At 44.2% G+C, this 18,557-nt stretch overlaps 1 protein-coding gene and 1 long non-coding RNA gene across 3 annotated transcripts in view; both read left to right on the top strand.

The window, feature by feature from the left end:
* Positions 1 to 5,085: 5,085 nt before the first annotated feature.
* Positions 5,086 to 16,844, top strand: LOC138728086 (uncharacterized). The gene is made up of 3 exons (XR_011338664.1): positions 5,086 to 5,217; positions 14,070 to 14,220; positions 16,686 to 16,844. It is a non-coding gene; the product is annotated as an uncharacterized lncRNA (long non-coding RNA).
* A 93-nt stretch (positions 16,845 to 16,937) lies between these two features.
* Positions 16,938 to 18,557, top strand: part of GNB1L (G protein subunit beta 1 like) — a 46,492-nt gene continuing 44,872 nt past the window's right edge. Inside the window, exon 1 of one of the 2 annotated variants that reach the window (XM_069871098.1) lies at positions 16,938 to 17,233. In XM_069871098.1, the coding sequence (XP_069727199.1) occupies positions 17,159 to 17,233 (75 nt within the window). In that variant the 5' untranslated portion in view covers positions 16,938 to 17,158. Of the gene's footprint in view, positions 17,234 to 18,190; positions 18,236 to 18,557 lie in introns of those variants that run through there. The other variant, XM_069871100.1, reaches the window with a different exon arrangement.

Below are 18,557 nucleotides of genomic sequence, written 5' to 3'. Positions count from 1 at the left end.
TTTTTCTTCTTTAGTTCTCATTAAGTTTATTTCTTAGACATATTTCAAACACAGGAAAAACAAGGAGAATTCTCTTGACACTTCAGACTTTTTTTTTTTTTTTGCATTGATTTCTGACCTTGTTCATTCTATGTATATCTAGGACACCTTGAAGTTTCAGGTCAGAACTTTGGTTCTTGTGCCTACTTAGGGATTTAGGGATTTAATTGTATTGTATTCTTCCTTGCTCCTCGAACTTTTTTTGTTCTGCTTTTTTTTTTCCCTCATTCTATTTCACTCAGTTACTTTTGGCCCTGTTTAAGTATTAATAAGTGAATTCTCTTTGGACGGGATAAGTGTCCAGTGTATTCATAAGAGGCCATTTCAGGATTTTTGGCTTGTGTCTTCCTTTAATTCCCGAGTACTTGCCGAGTCTGGAAATGCCATAGCTCCAGAGGAGTCATTTCTAAATAAGTCCTCTCCTTAGCTGTGTTATAGTCATAGTTGAAGAATAAGAGATCAACCATTTGTGGGTGTTTACAGTTGGACCCTCTGGAGGGCATCATCTTTTCTTAATGACAAAATGCATCACTTGCACAACAGTTCCTCAGGGTTTCTGCGACAGTGCAACATCTGATGAAATCTGTTTGTGAAATGGAAGCCCACCTTCTCAGACCACTGTGGTTACCAAGAGCTCTAAGGTCTTGCATTTTTTATATCAAGTAGCAAATTCTCAAAGTGCAGAAAGCTACACTAGAGTGATGGATTGTCCATGTGTGGAGCTTAAACATCCTTGTGAGGCCACCTCATTGTTTCACGCTCTAATTCTGGAAGTCCTAATATTTCCCAAATTCATAAGTTGGGTGAATAGCTTTAAGCTATTGAGTTGATGCCTAAGAACAGCAGAGTGGGGTGCTCACTTGGATCTACATTATGGATTGAAGCTCTCTCCCTCACTGTACTTCCAGTGAAGTGTAGCCAAGAACAACAAGATAAGAATTAATATAAGTGACAAGGGAGTTTCTCAGACTGTGCTGTTGCACATTAGCCTGGCTGAAGAGAAAAAGAAGCTGATACTTGAGTCTTTTGAGTTGCGAAGGGTCTGGTCAGTCCTTGAAGGGGAAGCACATGAATGGCCCAGTTGTCATCGCATTTTATTTTTCCTCCAACTTTGACTAATGGTGCATTTCCTCTGGCCTCCCACGGGCCGTCCGTGGCTGACTTGCTTTGTCACTCTTCACATCTAGTCGCTGCCTTTACTGTCCACCCTGTTCCCATGGCAGGAACCCAGTGTCCTCTAAAAAACCGCACAGGCACAAACCATCTGTCATTCTTCCCACTCCTCTTTCAAGTGACCACTTCCCATATTGTGTGGCCTTGCAGGCTGAAAGCAGTCTGCCTCCCCCTTGCATGCCTAGAGTACATGCCAACTCTCTCCCTGCTTGATAAGGGACCTCCAGACATTCTGCCTGTAAAAATACTAATGGGCATCTCCCTGTTGATAACCAGCTCTGCCTTTTTATTGTATTCACGGGACGATAAGTTGTCTGGATCAACAAGGAACTGTCCATTTTCTCACTTTGCAGCCAAAATTACTAGGGTCAAATCAGGTGTGAGTTGTGAAATTAATCATCGCAGCCTCAAGTAATTTGTAGTGTGCTATGGGTAGAGGGGAAAAAGAAGCTGGACAATAGATGGGGAATTCGGTGTAGGACACAAAGAACCAAAGATCAGGAGAGAGGAGAGAATGGCTGGCAGTGCTGTACAGGTTGCTGAGCTAGGTTCATTTCCTGCACCTGTGGACTGTGAAATCATTCAGACAAGGTAGTTCTTTAACATCATTTGAGACTCCTAATCAATCCATACCCCAGGTGTCTTGGGGAGAGGAAAATACCTGACTTTGCACCAGAAATAGTGCTTTTAAGCATATGTTATCTGATATTCCTTGCACATGTCTAGATGTGGCCCCACTTAGAAGCACACTTATGGGGCTTTTAGTGGTTAGGTGCTCCAAGACAATCTGCAGCCCCTGATGCAGACCAAGCTGTGCCTAAACCGCATCTCTTAAGTGGGGAACACTGGTAGTGTGGTTAGATATATTTTTATCTATGAAAACTATTCAAAAATAATCGCACAAACACTTTTTTTGGTATGCTTAGTAAAAAACTGGGAGCAATTTTGTTTTTTTTTTTTCAAGTACTGGCTTGTGGAAGATACAATCTGAATTACACTGGTCTAGTCTCTGCTGGTAATGAAGTCCAACAGATCTAAATTATAGCTGGAATTTCTAAGCTAAAAATCCAGTCCCTCATTCTGAAGCAGCACGTGACAATATATGCAAGACCTTTGTCTAGGAATGATGTTCTCTGAATCATGCCTTTTTCTACATCATAACATAGACCCTCTGCTTGGGGACACAGCTTTTTGGGTCAGTTGTTGCCAGCGCTGCTGTCACAGCAGTATTTAAAGGAGTTGATTGGAAGCAAGCAGTGTAGTAAAACTTCAGTTTATGTATATAAACAGTGTAACTGGCACGACCATGTTTTTCCAGAACCATTAACCAAGTCTGGGAGAAGGATGCAACTTGGAGGTCAAACCTATGAAAGCAAAGCCTGTTTGATGAACCAAGAGCTCTGTGTGTATTCGGTTCCAATTTAAGAAACTGGCGAGCTGCAAGAGGAGAGTGGAAAGGGAAGGTAATGCAACACCCACTGAAATCTTCCATTTTGTTTTTTTGGGATAAGAAGCCTGATTTTTTTGCCTAAAATACAATGCTGAAGGTGTGCTGGATTTGCTTGGAAATACTGCAAAGCTATTCTCATTTCCTGTAGCTATTGTGAGGTTGGCCTTTTTCCATGGATAAACCTCAGTTCCTAGCCAGCCAGAATTAAGTGGCAGGAGAAATTCACTCTCTCTTTCATGTTATGGTGTATCTAGGAAGGCAAGAACTAAGAGTTTGAACCCCTAATTGCGAAGTCTGTGGCTTGATTTGCTGCAGTAGAAACTGTGTTTTAAGGGTTTTGTCTTCTCTTACCAAAGCTAATTGTTAATTGCATCTTCTTTTCTCTAGCCGCTGCCACAAGGAATGACTGCCTTCTGTGCTGATGACAGATCTGCCTGTCTGCTATCAGGCACTGCTCTTTTGCCATCTCAATTTCATAACAACTGCCTCTGCCTGGAAACCAGTGGAGAAACCGTGTTGGGCAAAGCAGTTCTCTGAGGAGGAGAATGATGGTCGATGGAGTGATTCCCTTCAACACAGCTGGGGCACTGAGGTTGTGTTAATTTTTTTATCCCTCCTATATTCCCCCTTTCCCTGCTATGAGTTCTTCAAACAAATCATGACATTGCTTTATGAACAACACACAGGTGATGCTGTAATAACCTGAAAAAAACTCCCATATTTTATGGCACTGTCATACGTGTCACTTTTATCAAAATTGTCAGATAAGAGGCATTTGTTACAGGTGGCAGAGGCTGCTGGATGACCATCAGAGGGTACACAGGGAATAAATTTAACTCTGTCTGCCAAAATTCTACTGTTTACGCCAGCGATACCGCTTTCTTTTCTCTAATTACTCTCATAGTTGTCTTTTTGCTACAGCTTGCATTCTAGCCTCTCTCCTGTGCTCAAGGAGGAAGCAGATCTGGCACCTGTACTGTGCTGAGGTTGTGCTGGGCTCTAGGGTTTGGGTGGCACTGATGCAGTTATACTGGGACAAAATCCTGGAGGTATTTGTCTGGAAGCAGCTTGCTCTGGGAAGTGTCTGCAAGCAGTACAGATATCCTCACAGAGATGCATGCTTAGGACTGGATCTCAGCTGTATTGAGAATCAACTTTATATTCACATACTTCCCTGAAATATTCTCTAATAGTTGGTTTAAACAGTCTTTAGCAGAGATCATGTTTCCAGTTTGGGATTCCCTTTATACATCTTTCATTAATACAGGGATTCTTCGCAATCAGAGACAAGCACTGCAGAACAGCTGGATCCATTTTGGCTTGACAAGGGGCATGGCATTTTTTTATATATATTTATGGCTCTCAGGAACACTCAGAATGCTTTTTATAAATATTAAAAATAATCAAGGGTTCTGGAAAGAATTCATACTGCATTGCCATCATCTGCAGGAGTTCTTCCATCTTCTTCTAGAATATGTATTACTAGCTGACACTGTGAACTAACTGGTCCAGTCTGGGAATTTCTAGCTACAGCTAGAGGAAAAGGGAAGCTTGGTATCTCTTGATCATCAGAGAGAGCAAATATAATACAGGCGGCAGCCTGGCTGCCCCTGGAGCAAGTCAGAAGCAAGAAGCTTGCGAGCAGGCACCTCAGAAAGGTCCCCAGAGTTTTGCTCTGCCTGTTGCACCCGCTGTGGTTACTTGGTAGGTTACTTGCCCTGCTTGTCTTGAGGTGGCTAGAGTTGAAGCGTATGTTTTCCATTTAGAGATTGGAGGATGCCCAGGTCTGACTTGGCATGCTGTCTGCACTGGGCATCAGCAGTACAGATGTGGAAACCACAAACCCGATTAATATGAGCCTAGAGTTAAAACTCAAATAAGCTTATAAATAAAACCAGACTTGCAGATTATTTGTTTCCATATTAGTCTATAATAGACCCTACTCAATATGTTTGTTTTATTTGGTTTGGTGACCGACATAGGCATTTGTATTTCCAATAAAAATTTAAATCAGAATACAACAGTCAAAGTAAGCTTAAATTATTTGTGCAGAAGATGATTGCAACTGTCTGAGGCATGTAATTCTTTACGTGAAATGTTAGCCTGCTTTGAACAGAGATGTGACAAACTCCTCAGTGTTTAATCTACTATTCCATCATAGCTCCAAAACCTACATATATATATATTTAAATGGACTCCTAAATGCACTCAATGAGCAATCCAGAGGTGTTGGATGGTTTGGTGGGTCTAATTCTTGGTGTAAGAACCATCTGTGTAATCTTGGGTGAGTCACTAAATATGATCCCCATCTATTAGCTTAAACTGGTGACTGTCTTTTTTAACCCTGCCAGTCTCCTGCTGATGAGCTCTGGGCATGCTGGAGGATTTCCAGGGCTCCTTTCCAGCGCAGCTTCAGCTGCTTCAGTGCAGGTAATGAAGCCATACAGAGAAGAGAGTTCCAAAGAACTATCCGAGAAGATTCTTCAACAGTGCTGACAGGCATTTTACTCAGTGGAGTGGATCTCTTCCTGAGAACTGCTAGCACTTTGTACAAGGTGAGGTTGCCTTGATTCAGCTCCATTTCAGCACAGCTGTACCAGAAAAATCTGTGGTTGGGCAACAATAGGGCATCAGTTTATTTTGCTTATAGTATGAGAGTTGGGATGGGACACCTGCATAAAGCCTGACAAGTCTTTGAATTGTACCAAGGCCTTGTACACATCTGTGGTAAGCAGCATCTAAGAGTGGTCAATTAGGCCTACCTGGCTTTCAGATCACACAGAGATGATGTAACTGGAATTGTGCTGCTTTCTCCTAGATGTCCTAAATAGACAGTAGAGCACAAACAAGCACTACCGCATGCTGGTTTGGATCTCACGTAGTCTGTCAAGGGAGCATGCAGTTCGTGCATCCCAGTGGGATGAACCTGAGTTACTTCAGTAAGTATTTGCAGTGACTTTTTTGTGCTACTGAGGCTCCAAGATAAATGAATAAGCAAGGAGTGCTCTCCTCCCATCTTGCACCTTGCAAAAAAATAAGGGAAAGAACTCTTACAGCCTTTGTTAGGATGTCAGTGCTAGGGAAAGACACCAGCAGTTATTCCGTTCAAATGTCCGTTCTTTTCTTTCCAATTGTTTCTCTGGGTTCCTTTTTATTTTATTCCACTCTTCAGCTGGTTGAGCGGTGGCCTCTTCTTATGGGACAGGGTTTCAGCTTCACAATGCTCCTGACTTTTCATTGTTTGAAAGGCAAAAGGGTCACTCAAAGTAAACTCTCTCATGCTAGATAATGTTTTTCCACATGGAAATGTTGGAGGGCCAGTCTGTGCTGTCAGCCCAGAAAGGCCAGAAGATGCCTTCGGACTCCCCAGGTGCCTCTGTGTTTGTTTTCTAATGTTATTGCACATACAACATCATTAATATTATGTCCAAGGCTTGGCTTTTTAAACAGGATCAACACATCTAAACTATGAGTCAGCCACAGGGAAAAAGGAAAGAATCAAGTTGACACTTTAAGGTATTAACCCTTTCCATTGCTGAAAGAAGAAATCAGAAATGAGTCATAAGGAGGTCATAACCTCCTTAAACTGCAAAAGGAACTTGATCGTTTTCTTTCACAAAGTAGTGGAGATAATTTCTCTCACTTTGGTAGTCAAATGTAAAATGCGACAGCCTGTGACCTTCAGGAATCAAAAAAGACTAGTGACTTACAAGCCATCATTCTCTTTCCTGTGGTACACGCCATTGAAGGGCAGGAAGTTTTCCTTCCAACCACCTTTTTCTTTTTTTTTTTGAATATCCATTTCCCTGTGGGCTGCCTCAGGTACTGGGCTCTGGGCTTGGCACGTAGACACAATTAGAAATATAGGCGAGACTGCATGGAGCGAAGTGTCCAAGTGCTGAGTGAGTGCCCAATGGGCCGTAGCGAAATGCACAACCAAGTCAAAGAAAAATGGAAAATATTTCATAAAATTCATCTTTGCATCCCTTTTTCCTCTCTTGATACATGGCCCCTTATTCACAGCTGCCCGGGCCCCGGCCCGCGTGTAAATATGTCAGTGCACCAATGAGACGGAACACGGTCGCAGAAATGCCGGCGGCTGTTCCCAGATAAAACGCTGAGCTGGAGCTGAGGCGTTTATTGTAAATAAAGATCAAGGCAAAGCAGCAACTTTTCTGTTCAACTCAAGCCTGCCAAGGTTGCTGGTCCAGCTCCTTTCACGACTACCATATGTCCACATGGATTTCCCCTTCCAGAAAGTGACATGTTACTCTTCTGACAGCTCTGTAGCCATTGCAAGTTCCTCAATACTTTCCATGTGTTGCTTACAATAACCTGGAAGCGTTGGTGGCAGATGGGACAGTGGGTGCATGTGTGGGCATGGAGGGGAGAGGTAGACTTCCAGCTGTTCAGCTCTAGTACTGCTGTACCTTAACAGTAACTTTGTGAGGCTCGGGAGATATTAATGCTTTTATTGGCTCTGCTCAGTAGAGGGCACTGGATCCTATAAATAGGATCTGATACAGGGCAGCACAAAGGGCCTGATAGCTTTAGCAGATGGACTAATCTTTTTTCCTTTGGATACTGGTGGTGTGGAAGAGAAATCTGCGGCTCTGTCTGCTGCGTGCCAATTGACCAAGAGACAACCATGGCATGTGTTAACAGGTGATAAACTCATGTCTTCTACATATATATTTTTATTTTAATTAAAGTGGTAGCTACAAAAACCAGTCATCTGGAAATCAGGTTGGCTAGCATACGAGCCATCTGGCATCCGTCTGAACAGCAACACCAGCCAGCTGGCACAACTGAGGGGAGATACAAACACCTACAATCTAGAGCCTGGACGGCCAGGCTGGGGTGGAAACTGGTTGAATTGTGCATGCTTGTTCCTGCAGTCCACAGGGAACTATAGGAGTGCTCCACGAGGAACTGGCTGAATCAGGGATTTAGCCTTCCTTGTAGCACTTGATCCAAAGTCCCCACAATTTCTCTCTGAAGTTATCATCTTTTTTCCAATGAGTTGTGCTTGTTCTCACTGATACCCACAGACAAGTCACTGCCGACCCGCTCCACTGTCCCACCTTCACCACTGAGTTCCCTTTGCTGTGTGCTGGGGTTTGCATTTTCCTCACTCCTGGCTCAGATGAGCCTTAAGCCAAAGGGACTAACAAAAAAAATATTAGGAATGTAGCTTTCTCAGTTGATTTTTTTTAAGTTTAGATTAATCTTGTGCATGTATGTTGTAACGTAATTCTTTTAATAATAAAAGTTTTAATGCTAATAAAGAGCATATATTAAAAAAACTTCCTAAGCCTTCATCTGGCACTAGTCTAATACGTTGAAGATTTGGCACAAATTACTCATATAATTCAAGAATAAAAGCTGAAATTATTCATTTTCCACACTGACACATACTGACCCAAGTTCTTGAGCTGACCTAGGATGCTTCACGTTAGATGGCAGCTCCCAATGCATGCACATTTAATACTCCCACAATATATGCTTTAGCTCTGCTGAAGAACGGCGATGCTGGTTCCCAAAAAGCAGCTAGTTAGTTACTGAGCGTTTTATAGCAACACATCTCACCACACCCTAGCAATTGCCATACCCAAACTTGAGGTTAGATGTGCTGGAAAATGTGGCAGCAGCTTCCAACGTTCGCCGATTCCCGACCTTACTAGGACTCAGGCGTGCCTGCCTTGCACAGCAGCAAGGTAAGTCTCAGAGCTGGGAGAAAGGAGCAGCGTTTCATTCACACGCCCTCTCTCTCTCTCACGAGCCTGAGCTCTTACCTTTGCCTTGGCAGTGCCGCAGGTGGCTGGCCCTTGGCCTGGAGCGCTGCGCCGCTGCTCCTGCTGAAATCCAATAGAATCCATGATTGCTAAGGGTTTGGGGTTTGTTGGTTTGTTTTGTTTTTTTTAATGAATAGGTCAGCAGGCCCTAACAGTTGGCAGGCATCTCCAATCCGGGAGCTGTGTGATGAAAGGCCATATTATGGCAGGCTCCGCTGTATCTTTTTATCAATCCCACTTGGTACAGCATGTTCCAGGTGGAGACGGGCAGAATGCTAGTGCTAAACCCTGCCCTACTGCCGTTCCCTAGTGACAACAGCTTTGTCCTGGCTACTTGTCCTGTGTTCAGATGCCAGCTCTCTCTGACTACCCTGGAAACTACTGCTCCCATCACAGTTCTGTGATGCATGGAGACTTCTGACTTGGGCACGTTATTCTGGGAAGGAAGATCAATCCCTTTCAACTCCTTTGCAAGTAGATGTGCTCTTGAAGTGGTTCCTATAGTCTGTATTAGGATAAGCCACGTCTGCATTTTTGTAACCAGCTTCACCTTCCACTGCTGAAGCACGATACGGTACCTTCATTTCTGGTATGATAAATCATTGTTCTTAACACCGCTCAGCAGAGAAATAGGTAGATGATAAACTTGGCTATAAGTTGGTTCAGTAGCAATTTCCCTTAGCAGATTTAAAGTGTGATTTTTAATATTTTTTTAACAGCTCCTCGACAGGTTAATGGGGTACGTGGACAGAAAACTTCTGCTTTATCCCCCGGAGCCTTGACAACCTGAGGTGTTGCCTGGCTCAGCTCCTAGACCTGAGCAGAAGGAACGACTTGCGCTTTTCCCCAGTGGCTTCCTGATGGTTGCTGGTGGGGAACAGACGTGATTCACTCCAGAAGGTACTGCTGAGTGCTCCCAGGTGTCTGATCTGCCAAGCAAGGTTGGCAGTTTCCATGAGAGTTCCCTCTCCTGAGGAGAGGTTGGTGTCAGCCCCAGCTGACATCAAAACTATGTAGGGTTTTGTTAGAAGCTGACTGAAAACGTGGTGCTGTTATTATCTGACACTGGCTGAAACAAAAGCCAAATGTTGATGAATGTCTGATCCTAAAAGTAAACAGTTTGATTTTTTTTTTTCCTTTGCGAGTCAGGGGCCCTCTAGGGTTTTATCTGATTTTGGCAATCTCCTGCACATTTTGGGGCCTGGAGCATGGTTTTAATTGTTACATCACAAAAGTTGCCAAATACTGTTGAATGCTCCTTAAAAACTCTCTCAGTTTTATGGAACTTCTCAACGGCTTGACTAATACAATAATTACTGGAACTCGGCTATGTTGCCTAGTGGCAAAAGGAATTTTTTCATAATGATGCTGTCTGTCGTTAATAGCAGGATTTGTTCTTTCTCTCAGCGGGAGAGAGGCCAGAAAGCCATGGTATCTGTCTTTTTTAATGACAGCCAACAGCAAACGGATAAAATAATCAATTATATCTACAGATAGGTAGATAAAGTGTAATTCATCATGTCAAAAACAAAAATGTTTTTAATTGGGCTGTTAATCATTTTGTAATTTTAACTAAAGATATGGGGGCTCTAGTTTGTGCTCAGACATCACTAATATTTCATACGACATTACCTGATCTTATTATAGCATTAATAATAGTGTTTACTACTAACTGCCAAAATAGAAAATGTGATTTCTGCTTTCATTAGCTCGAGCCTTTGCAGTTACAAAGGGATGCCCTTCCCTTTTATTTTTCTCCTTCTAGAAAGATCCGGGAAAAAACAGAAGGGTGAGGGTGTCAGCTGACTTATTAGTTGTAACAATCTCTAGAATATATATGCTGATCTTTCTTTTCTGGAATGATGATTTTTTTTTCCAGCAGAGTATATAAGCAGATTAGTGTAACACAGCAAAGACTAGAAGTCGGGAATTTTGATTTCTAGCCACACCTGCATTGTCTTGTGGGAAGCTGGGCAGATAATTTAATCCCTCCCGATTTGTTCTCCCTGTCTGTGACACAGGTATTAGATAGCTGCCACATCAGACAGCTGTAAAGCATGTAAATGTTGTAAGATTCCTGAAGATTTTATGTAAAAAGGGCAAACATCTGGACAGATAGCTGCAATAACAGCCTCTCTGCTAGCTCTTCGAGGAAGGAAATGGAAAGTTTATGGCTGGACCCAGATCTTCCCCATATAACTAAAAATGTCCTCACAATGCTGCATGATTTCAGGATCAGCAAAGAACCATCTAGCAGAAAAATCTCACAGCACTGGGGTACTTTGGCTGTCTTCTCTTCTGTTATTATTCCTATTGAAATCATGAGCAGATGCTCTGTGTGGAAGCAGATCTCTATTTTTACGTATAAATTCTACATTAAAAAAAATGCCAGGCATGCTAGGAGAAGAAACTCTTGAGCACCCTTTTGCCTCAGATGCACTGGCATGACTTCCCTGCTTCAGAAGTGTTTTGAAGAGGCAAATTGATCTCCATTCCTCTTAACTTGGTTTCCCTTTAAAAAGTGTCACCTGCCTTAAATGAAGAGCTGGCCTCCAGAGTACTTGTTTGGGAGCAGAACATGCACTTAAAGTTGTTTGGCAAGGGCAGATTTCACTTTCAGTGTTACAGTGGGTGTTTGCTGCTATGGGTTTAATTTTATATCCGTACCATCTCCCAGTGATGCATGTAACCCATAGAGGGGCAGGACTGCCCTTGCTGTAACTGGATCTTCCCTGAGAGTGGATTGAGTGCGTTTTTTACAGGTCTAATAGCAGGATTGAGGCTGTATTCACACTGAGAAACAGGGAGGAGAGGCTCTGGGGCTGGCTTGCCCAAGCATAAATAAATTGGAGGTGCACAAACACCCAAAAAATTCCCAGAGAGTCACGTTGCACAACTTAATGGGCTTGGTGCCTTCACCTGTGCCAATTTTATGTGACTCTTAACTCTGGTGTTAAATAAAAACGAGATTTGCTCTAATGACATCAACAGCCTGCAGTGAAGAAAATATGCTGCTACTTTGATACAGATCCCCTTTTTAAGGAGGACATAGTAGACAGCCAAGGCTCTTTTTCCCATCTGTTAGGTGAATGTTACAATTCCCTGCTCAGAAGTATGCTCTCAACAACACTCCTCTGCTTTCAGTGTTACACTAGATGATTTTTAATAAGAATGTGGTTATCTGCTACCCCTGGATTTGCCACCTTGATTTTACTCTTTTTCTCCATTACATGAAAGGATGGAAAAGAGGGACATGAGTTGGCTGGGGGAAGGGAGCAAACAGCATGGGGAGGGCATTAAGTGAACCAGCTGTTACGTGTGAAGTATCTGCTTTCTAATTGCTTCTGTTGGAATTCAGGGGGAAAAGGCACTGGCTACACTTAATTAATAAGGCAGGACTCACATAAACTCCAGCTGTGAGCACAGGACTGGTCTTTAAAGGATAAGATTGGGAGGTGGGGCAGAGTGTTTGATTTCCTTGCACTAAATCCTATCACATGCTGCTGGTAGTGTGTGTGTCCACTTAAGCCTTTCAGTTGGTCTGCCTGAACCAGACATGAGGTATCTATTGCTGTCCACGTGCTCCACCCCAAGAAAAATGATCTGTCCTCAGTAATCAAAGGTGTGAGGCTGTTTTTCAGCCTAGGGTGAAGCTGCTGTGTTTTCACTTGAGTTTGGAACCTCTAAAAAGTAGGGAGGTTTGGATAAAAGCTTTTTGTTCAGACTTAACAAGAGAACGGGCTTTTGCAGCCTAAGATAGATATAGGTTTCCCCTTGGTTCTCTTTTCTGCTTAGTTCTAGAAGGTTTGGATTTGGCATCCTGTCAGCATGTCCACCTCAACTGTGCTCTGCTTCAGGACCTTTGCTGCTGCAAAGGTAGCACCGATGGGGTAGTTGTGCAGCTGATGCCTCTAGACCACCTCCAAAGTCCATTTTCCAATGATCCCTTTGAGGAGAACGATGCCCAGTTCATTCCTTTTTTTTTTTTTTTTTTTTTGAGAAGAGCTCGAATACATCCTCAGAAATTTCCCTAATCTATAAATAATGTCCCTAAAACTTACATAAAAATGTGAATGCCACAGTATTTCCCCATTTGGTCCTGCTCCAGGTCTCATTGCTGTAGGACACCCACTACCACCAGTGCAAGGTCTTCCCAGTCAGAGCACAGCCGTGCTGGGGTCTGTGCTGAGACCAAAGTCTTCTTCCACTTCCCATGGGATGGCATCTCTGGATTTCAAAGCTTGTTGTTTACGTGTACTGCACTAGGAAACAGTGGAATCAGAAAAAAAGGTGGAGGGGGATGTTCCCATATAGTTAAGAGCCTGTTTTTCCTCACTGGCCGTGGAGGGAAATGAGCTTCCTGCTTAAGGTGAGGTGTCATGTGCTGGATGGAAACCTTTGTGTCCCGGCTGGCCTGCCCCTTGGGGTGCCACTGCTCAGGGTAGGTCTCTTCCAGTGCAATCACTCTCCCTCCCAGGCTCTCTCCTTTCCTGGCCCCATGCTTCTGCCTTGCATGTGTCCTGACGCTCCTCAGATGAGTGTTGGGGTCAGCACAAGGGAGGAGAGGACGTGGCTATATGGCTGGGAAAAGAGGACTGCTCATGCTAGCCTGGAGAGCCCCACTGTTTGTCCTCACCGCACCCTTCCTCTCCAGGCTAAGCAAGTCTCACTTTGAGATTATCATAGCCCTTTTTCCTCTCTCTCTCTGCTTGGGGTCACCCACTGCCTTCCACGAACCCTGAAAATGCAAGAACCCATTCAGATTTCTGGTCAGAGCCCTTTCTTGTTTTTAAAGGTAAAATAACCCAAGGCTCAAGCATCCAGGTGTTTCAGTGCTCCTGGTTTCAGTGACAGCCAGGCCTGATGTGGAACTAAACACACACAGACACATCAACAGCGCCGGTCCCTTGAGGTAGCTGTGTGGAGCTGGACGTCCCGCCCAGAGAGAAAAACAATTCTCGGGTGTAAGAGCGAGTTTCCAAGTGAGCAAGGTGGGGCTTTGCCTTTGCAACACTCTATAAACAGCAGCTCTTTTGTCTCCTCCATTTCTCTTTGCCCTGAACGCGTTGCTTGTTTTCAAAGGCTGGTTTCACAGTGCTGATTCACAGCCACCAGCCGTATTGTTTTATCTGAGGAGATTAGGGCTGGGAATGTTGTGGTTTTGTAGTGAAAAGACTCCATTGGAAATAGCGGCATATTTGACATGAGACTGTTATTTATGCTCAAATAACCATCTCATTTAAGGATAAGAAGTCTTTTTTTGTGTTCTTTTCAAGTATAGATCAGTGGTGTATGAAGACAAACTCCCACTCAGCCTCCCTCAGCCCCTAATACTTTCATTTAATTATTCTTCTGCTCATTATTTTATGATTTTGTCCTTGACTGGAACATTTCTCTCTTGTTCTTCCTTGCATGCACCATTAAGGAGGGACAGAACTTACAAAGCTCAAGCCTTGTGTATCTCTTAAGCCATAAATAATGTTTTATCCAGATTCTAAGATTATTAAATCCTTCTAGCTAGATGCCCTTGTACTTTTACAGCTCATCTAGTTGGAGGGAACATATTCTTTTGAAATTTGTCTTAACTATTTCTGTTTTGCTTTTGCAAGCAGATCTGAGAAGACAGGATCTAACTGTATGCATTGCTGATCAGAAGATTTGCCATAGGAATGCAAAAAGCTTGGTTGCAAGAGAACTGATTGTTGGCATGGATAAAACCTCCAGAGAAGCCCTGTAAATCTGAGGGTCGTCTTTCTAAATACAGTTAGTTCCACAACTGAAACTGAAATCTGTCTATCTGGGGAGAGAAATGCATTCAAAACTTTTTTTTTGATTGGGCTGACAGGTACGTAATCGGCAAGGGGAATGCTTTGATGAGAGGAGATGGTTATTCTCAGGTAGGAATTGATTTTGGACAGCTGTAGAAATGAACCCACGGGGCTCTGTGCGTCACCTCCCCATAACTATGTACCCCACTCCTTTTGATACCAGGAGTAGGCTTCACAGAGCCCGGCATCTGAAGCTCAGCTTTTCCCTACACGTGCAGCCAAACCAGCTGCCACACCATGCAGAGATCCTGAGCCTATAGCGCTGCTCTTCACTCTGCTTGATGAAATCTGCTCAGCTCTGACGGTGCCTTAGGGGTATGGTTGGTTAGTCAGGCCTTGCTGGGATTACAAACTATGAAGCTGAGCACATGTAGGAAAAACAGCCCTACTAGAGACAAAGGTAGTGCAAAGTGCAGGAAAGCCTCACCCGAGACAGCCTCCACAACGAATCGCCTCCAATTAGTCCATTGTCATCAGTGAGGCAAATGTCTCTGCCTCCTGAGCCAGACAGGGTGGTGTTTTAATAACAGGCATAAATCCATTGTGCTTTTCTCCTTATGACTTAGTGTATTCTGTCAAGGCAATGCATACCCTAGAGAAGGAGAAGAATTTATGTGTACAATAAAACAATAGAGCTTCAGTGATAAGAGCTGCTTGACAAACTTTAATATACATTTGCTATAAAACAGGCAGCAATTACCAGAATGTGATATCCAAATAAAAATCCATGATCCATTTGCGCAACAGATCTTCAATTTACTCACATCCATGTGAAAGAGACACATAAAAATGATATCCATGCTTAAAATCACTTAGAAGCAGTCTGAAAGACCCCACAGTTGCAAGTGATACTGCAGTACTTAGCTAATACTCATGTTTCGATGGCTTTGCCTTCATGATTCTTCCAGTGGTTCCTTTACGTTTTCTGGTATTTTGCCAAACACCTGTGAATCAGTGCCCAACAAATATTCCTACCGTTTAATTTAGCCTTACGCAGAAAGGCTATATTAGGCCTGATGCAGACCTAATCCCAAACCTCTAAAGAGGTTTAAGGCACTCTGGTTTCACCTAATCCCGAAACCTAAACCAGAATCATTGAAAACCTCCATAACACCACAGGAATGGGCAAATAAAGGGTTTCCACTATGAAATTATTAAAAGGACAGAGTGTATCTTTTGGATTTGAGATCTAAAGCTTTACCTAAGGAGCTTGGACTGTCCACAATAAAAGTGTTTATTTTGAAGATAGGAGGTTAAAAGGTTTATTTGACTATTCACCCCTCCCACCCAAAAAAACGAAGAGTCATTCCCTAGAAGAGTGAAAAATGGGAAAAGGGATGACCAAGTAACAAGGCAGGGGCAGCCCAGCAAAGCAGCCAAAGGAATTGAAGCCCAGGTTTCTCTTTAAGCCCCAGTCATGGCTCTCTGTGAGAAAGAGCAAGAGCGCAGTCCCCAGCACACAGCTGGGCTGCTGGTCCCTAAAGTTCCTCACAGCAAACACGCAAGGAAGGAGTTAGTGGTGATACAATAAATACATCACTGCTGTTCAAAATGGAGAATGCTCTGTTGCAATCTTACTCATGGGAGATAACATGTAAAAACATGCACTGTAATGGAACTTGCAGTTACAAATTGCAACCAATTCTAATAAATTCAATCTTGCACTAATTAATGTTAAATTAATTGGGTTCTGTCATTCCTGAATTCTAGTAACCACCTTAACTTGCCATATAACTCATTATCTTTGTGTTAGGAAAGGGGTATTTAATTTTCAAGGCAATTGTAGGGAACAGTAACTGTACCACATCCTAATAAACTTTTAGCTCCTAACAAATTAAGACCTGAAGGTATACTGCACATATGGTTTCATTAGGCGTAGAATTTTATAGCAGTGATCTGCTGCTCTAAATCTCTTAATTCAAATAATTTCAGCAAAACATGTAAGGAAATATAGGGCTATATTTGTGCATTAGACAATACTGAAGGTATATATCTGTGCTTAGACATTCCCAATGATGAGAGGCATAGCCTCCTCAGTGGACTGTGTTTTCATAACCACCTTTAGAGCAAATATTTAGGAATCAGTGTTCCTACTGATGAGAGGTCTGATATAATTTGAGTAGAAAAGCGAGCCCCAGATTTACCTTCACAAACTGGCAAAAACCTCTCCATTCCTTTGTTTACAGCAATAACAGCGGAACAGAACAGCACTTACTTAACAGCACTGTGGTACTCTAGGTGTAATTGAGCTTTGAAAAGAGTCTTTGGCTCCATAGGCAAAAACAGTAGGAAAACTGAGAAGTGGTGGTTTGATGAGGTACCAACCTTTGTAGCTGGAATTACAGCAGTATGGGCTTCTGGGAGGCTATGTAAATGACAAAACTTCTGTTGCCTTGCCAGGAGACACAAGGAAAAGATGGTTTATTTCCTTTCCTTGAGTGAGTTTTGGTGTGGCTGGAGAGCAATAGGGGGGATGCTACAGGGGGAAGACTCTGTCTTTCCGCAGTGCTGCACGTGCCTGCAGTGAGGTGGCCATCACCTGTCTGGGGAGGGTGGATGATGGGTATGTTGTCATCTTCCAGTCCCATGGAACAGCATTTTTGTTCTAGTAGCAACAAACTGGGTTATTTCACTGTTGCCTGATTAAGTCCAATTATGACACCTAACCATTAACTTCCATTCGATACCATTTCAGGAGGCAACATTCTTCTCTAGAATCTCTCCTGCTAGACAGCATCTGGAAAACTAAGTTGCACTGAAAGACTTGGGTCTATTTATCCCAGAACAAATCAAGGTTGACAGCAGTTGCCTAAAGAGGCAAATGAATTCAGGAACATGACAACACCGTGCTCAGCAGAGCTCCTGGGAAACGAATGCTGAGGAAGCACAGAAGCACCTACAGCTTTGCACAGTGCACCCAGCGATCAAACTTCCTAACAAGCCTAACGGTGAGTCCAGCAAGCCCCTGTCCCCATGGCGGGGGGCTGGAACTGGATGATCTTTAAAGGGACACAGGTATTACAAAAAGTGGAATTTTTTTTTATTTAAGGTAAAGTTTCATCGAAGTAATTGTGGGGTTTTTAAGTTAGATAGAACGTCCCTCTGAGAACATGTTTTCCTTCAGTGTTTGGATTTCCAGACTGTTCATCTTTGGAGACTGTAACACCTTGTGTTCAGTGTTATCTGTGCTGAGCAGATGTGTCTTCTTCTGTGATAGAATCATAGAACAGTTTAGGGTGGAAGGGACCTTAAGGACCATCCAGTTCCACCCCCACTGCCATGGGCACCTCCGATTGTAGTCTCTGCTGATCTCAAAAGCAAGGTCAGAGCTGGAGCTCAAGATTAGCCAAAGATCTGGCTGTTGTGAAGTTCGTAACAACATTAAATCGAGTCCTTGTGATGGAATATGCGTAACATTTCTGGGAAAGTTTATCCATATGCCTTTAAGTGGGAAATCTCTCCTCTCTCTTGCCTGGCTGCACAGGCTCGATGGAGATTTCTCCCTCACATTGCCTGATGAAGGCTGCTCGCTATCTAAAACTCCAAACCCAGTCTCTTTTCACGGAAAGGGTGATTGGGCACTGGCAGAGGCTGCCCAGGGAGGTGGTTGATTCACCTTCCCTGGAGGGGTTTAAGGCACGGGTGGACGAGGTGCTAAGGGACGTGGTTTAGTGTTTGATAAGAAGGGTTGGACTCGATGGGATCTCGGTGGGTCTCTTCCAACCTGGTTATTCTATGATTCTATGATTCAGAGCCTTGATTTGCCGTCATTTTCGCTACCAAAGGCCCCCTCCCCGCGAGCCCCTCAGGTTCCAGCCCCCTCCCCCGCCCTGAGCGCCCCCAGCGCCTGCGCGCCGCGTGACGTCATCGCTCGGCGCTCCTCTGCGCGCGCCTGGCGGGAGGCCCGAGGCGAGGCGGGGAGCGCCGAGTCATCGCTGCGGGCCCGCCCGGTGAGTGGGGGGGCGGCGGAGCGGGCCGGGCGCGCCCGTCACCGCCTCTGCGGGGCGGGGGGGGGACACCGCCCGCCGAGCGCCCCGGGGGCAGGGACACCCGCGGCAGAGCCCCGGCCGGCCTGCGAGCCCTCTCTCACAAGCTTTCCCTTTAGCAAGACCTTCTCCGCCAGTCCCCCCCCCTCCTTCTCCGCCACTCCCCCCCCCTCCTTCTCCGCCAGTCCCCCCCCCTCCTTCTCCGCCAGTCCCCCCCCCTCCTTCTCCGCCAGTCCCACCCCCTCCTTCTCCGCCAGTCCCCCCGCCTCCTTCTCCGCCAGTCCCC

This window comes from Phaenicophaeus curvirostris, chromosome 17 (genome assembly GCF_032191515.1).
Source record: "Phaenicophaeus curvirostris isolate KB17595 chromosome 17, BPBGC_Pcur_1.0, whole genome shotgun sequence".
NCBI classification, from domain to species: Eukaryota; Metazoa; Chordata; class Aves; order Cuculiformes; family Cuculidae; genus Phaenicophaeus; species Phaenicophaeus curvirostris.
The sequence above is the reverse complement of the archived record's forward strand: the minus strand, read 5'-3'. Positions and strand labels throughout refer to the sequence as shown.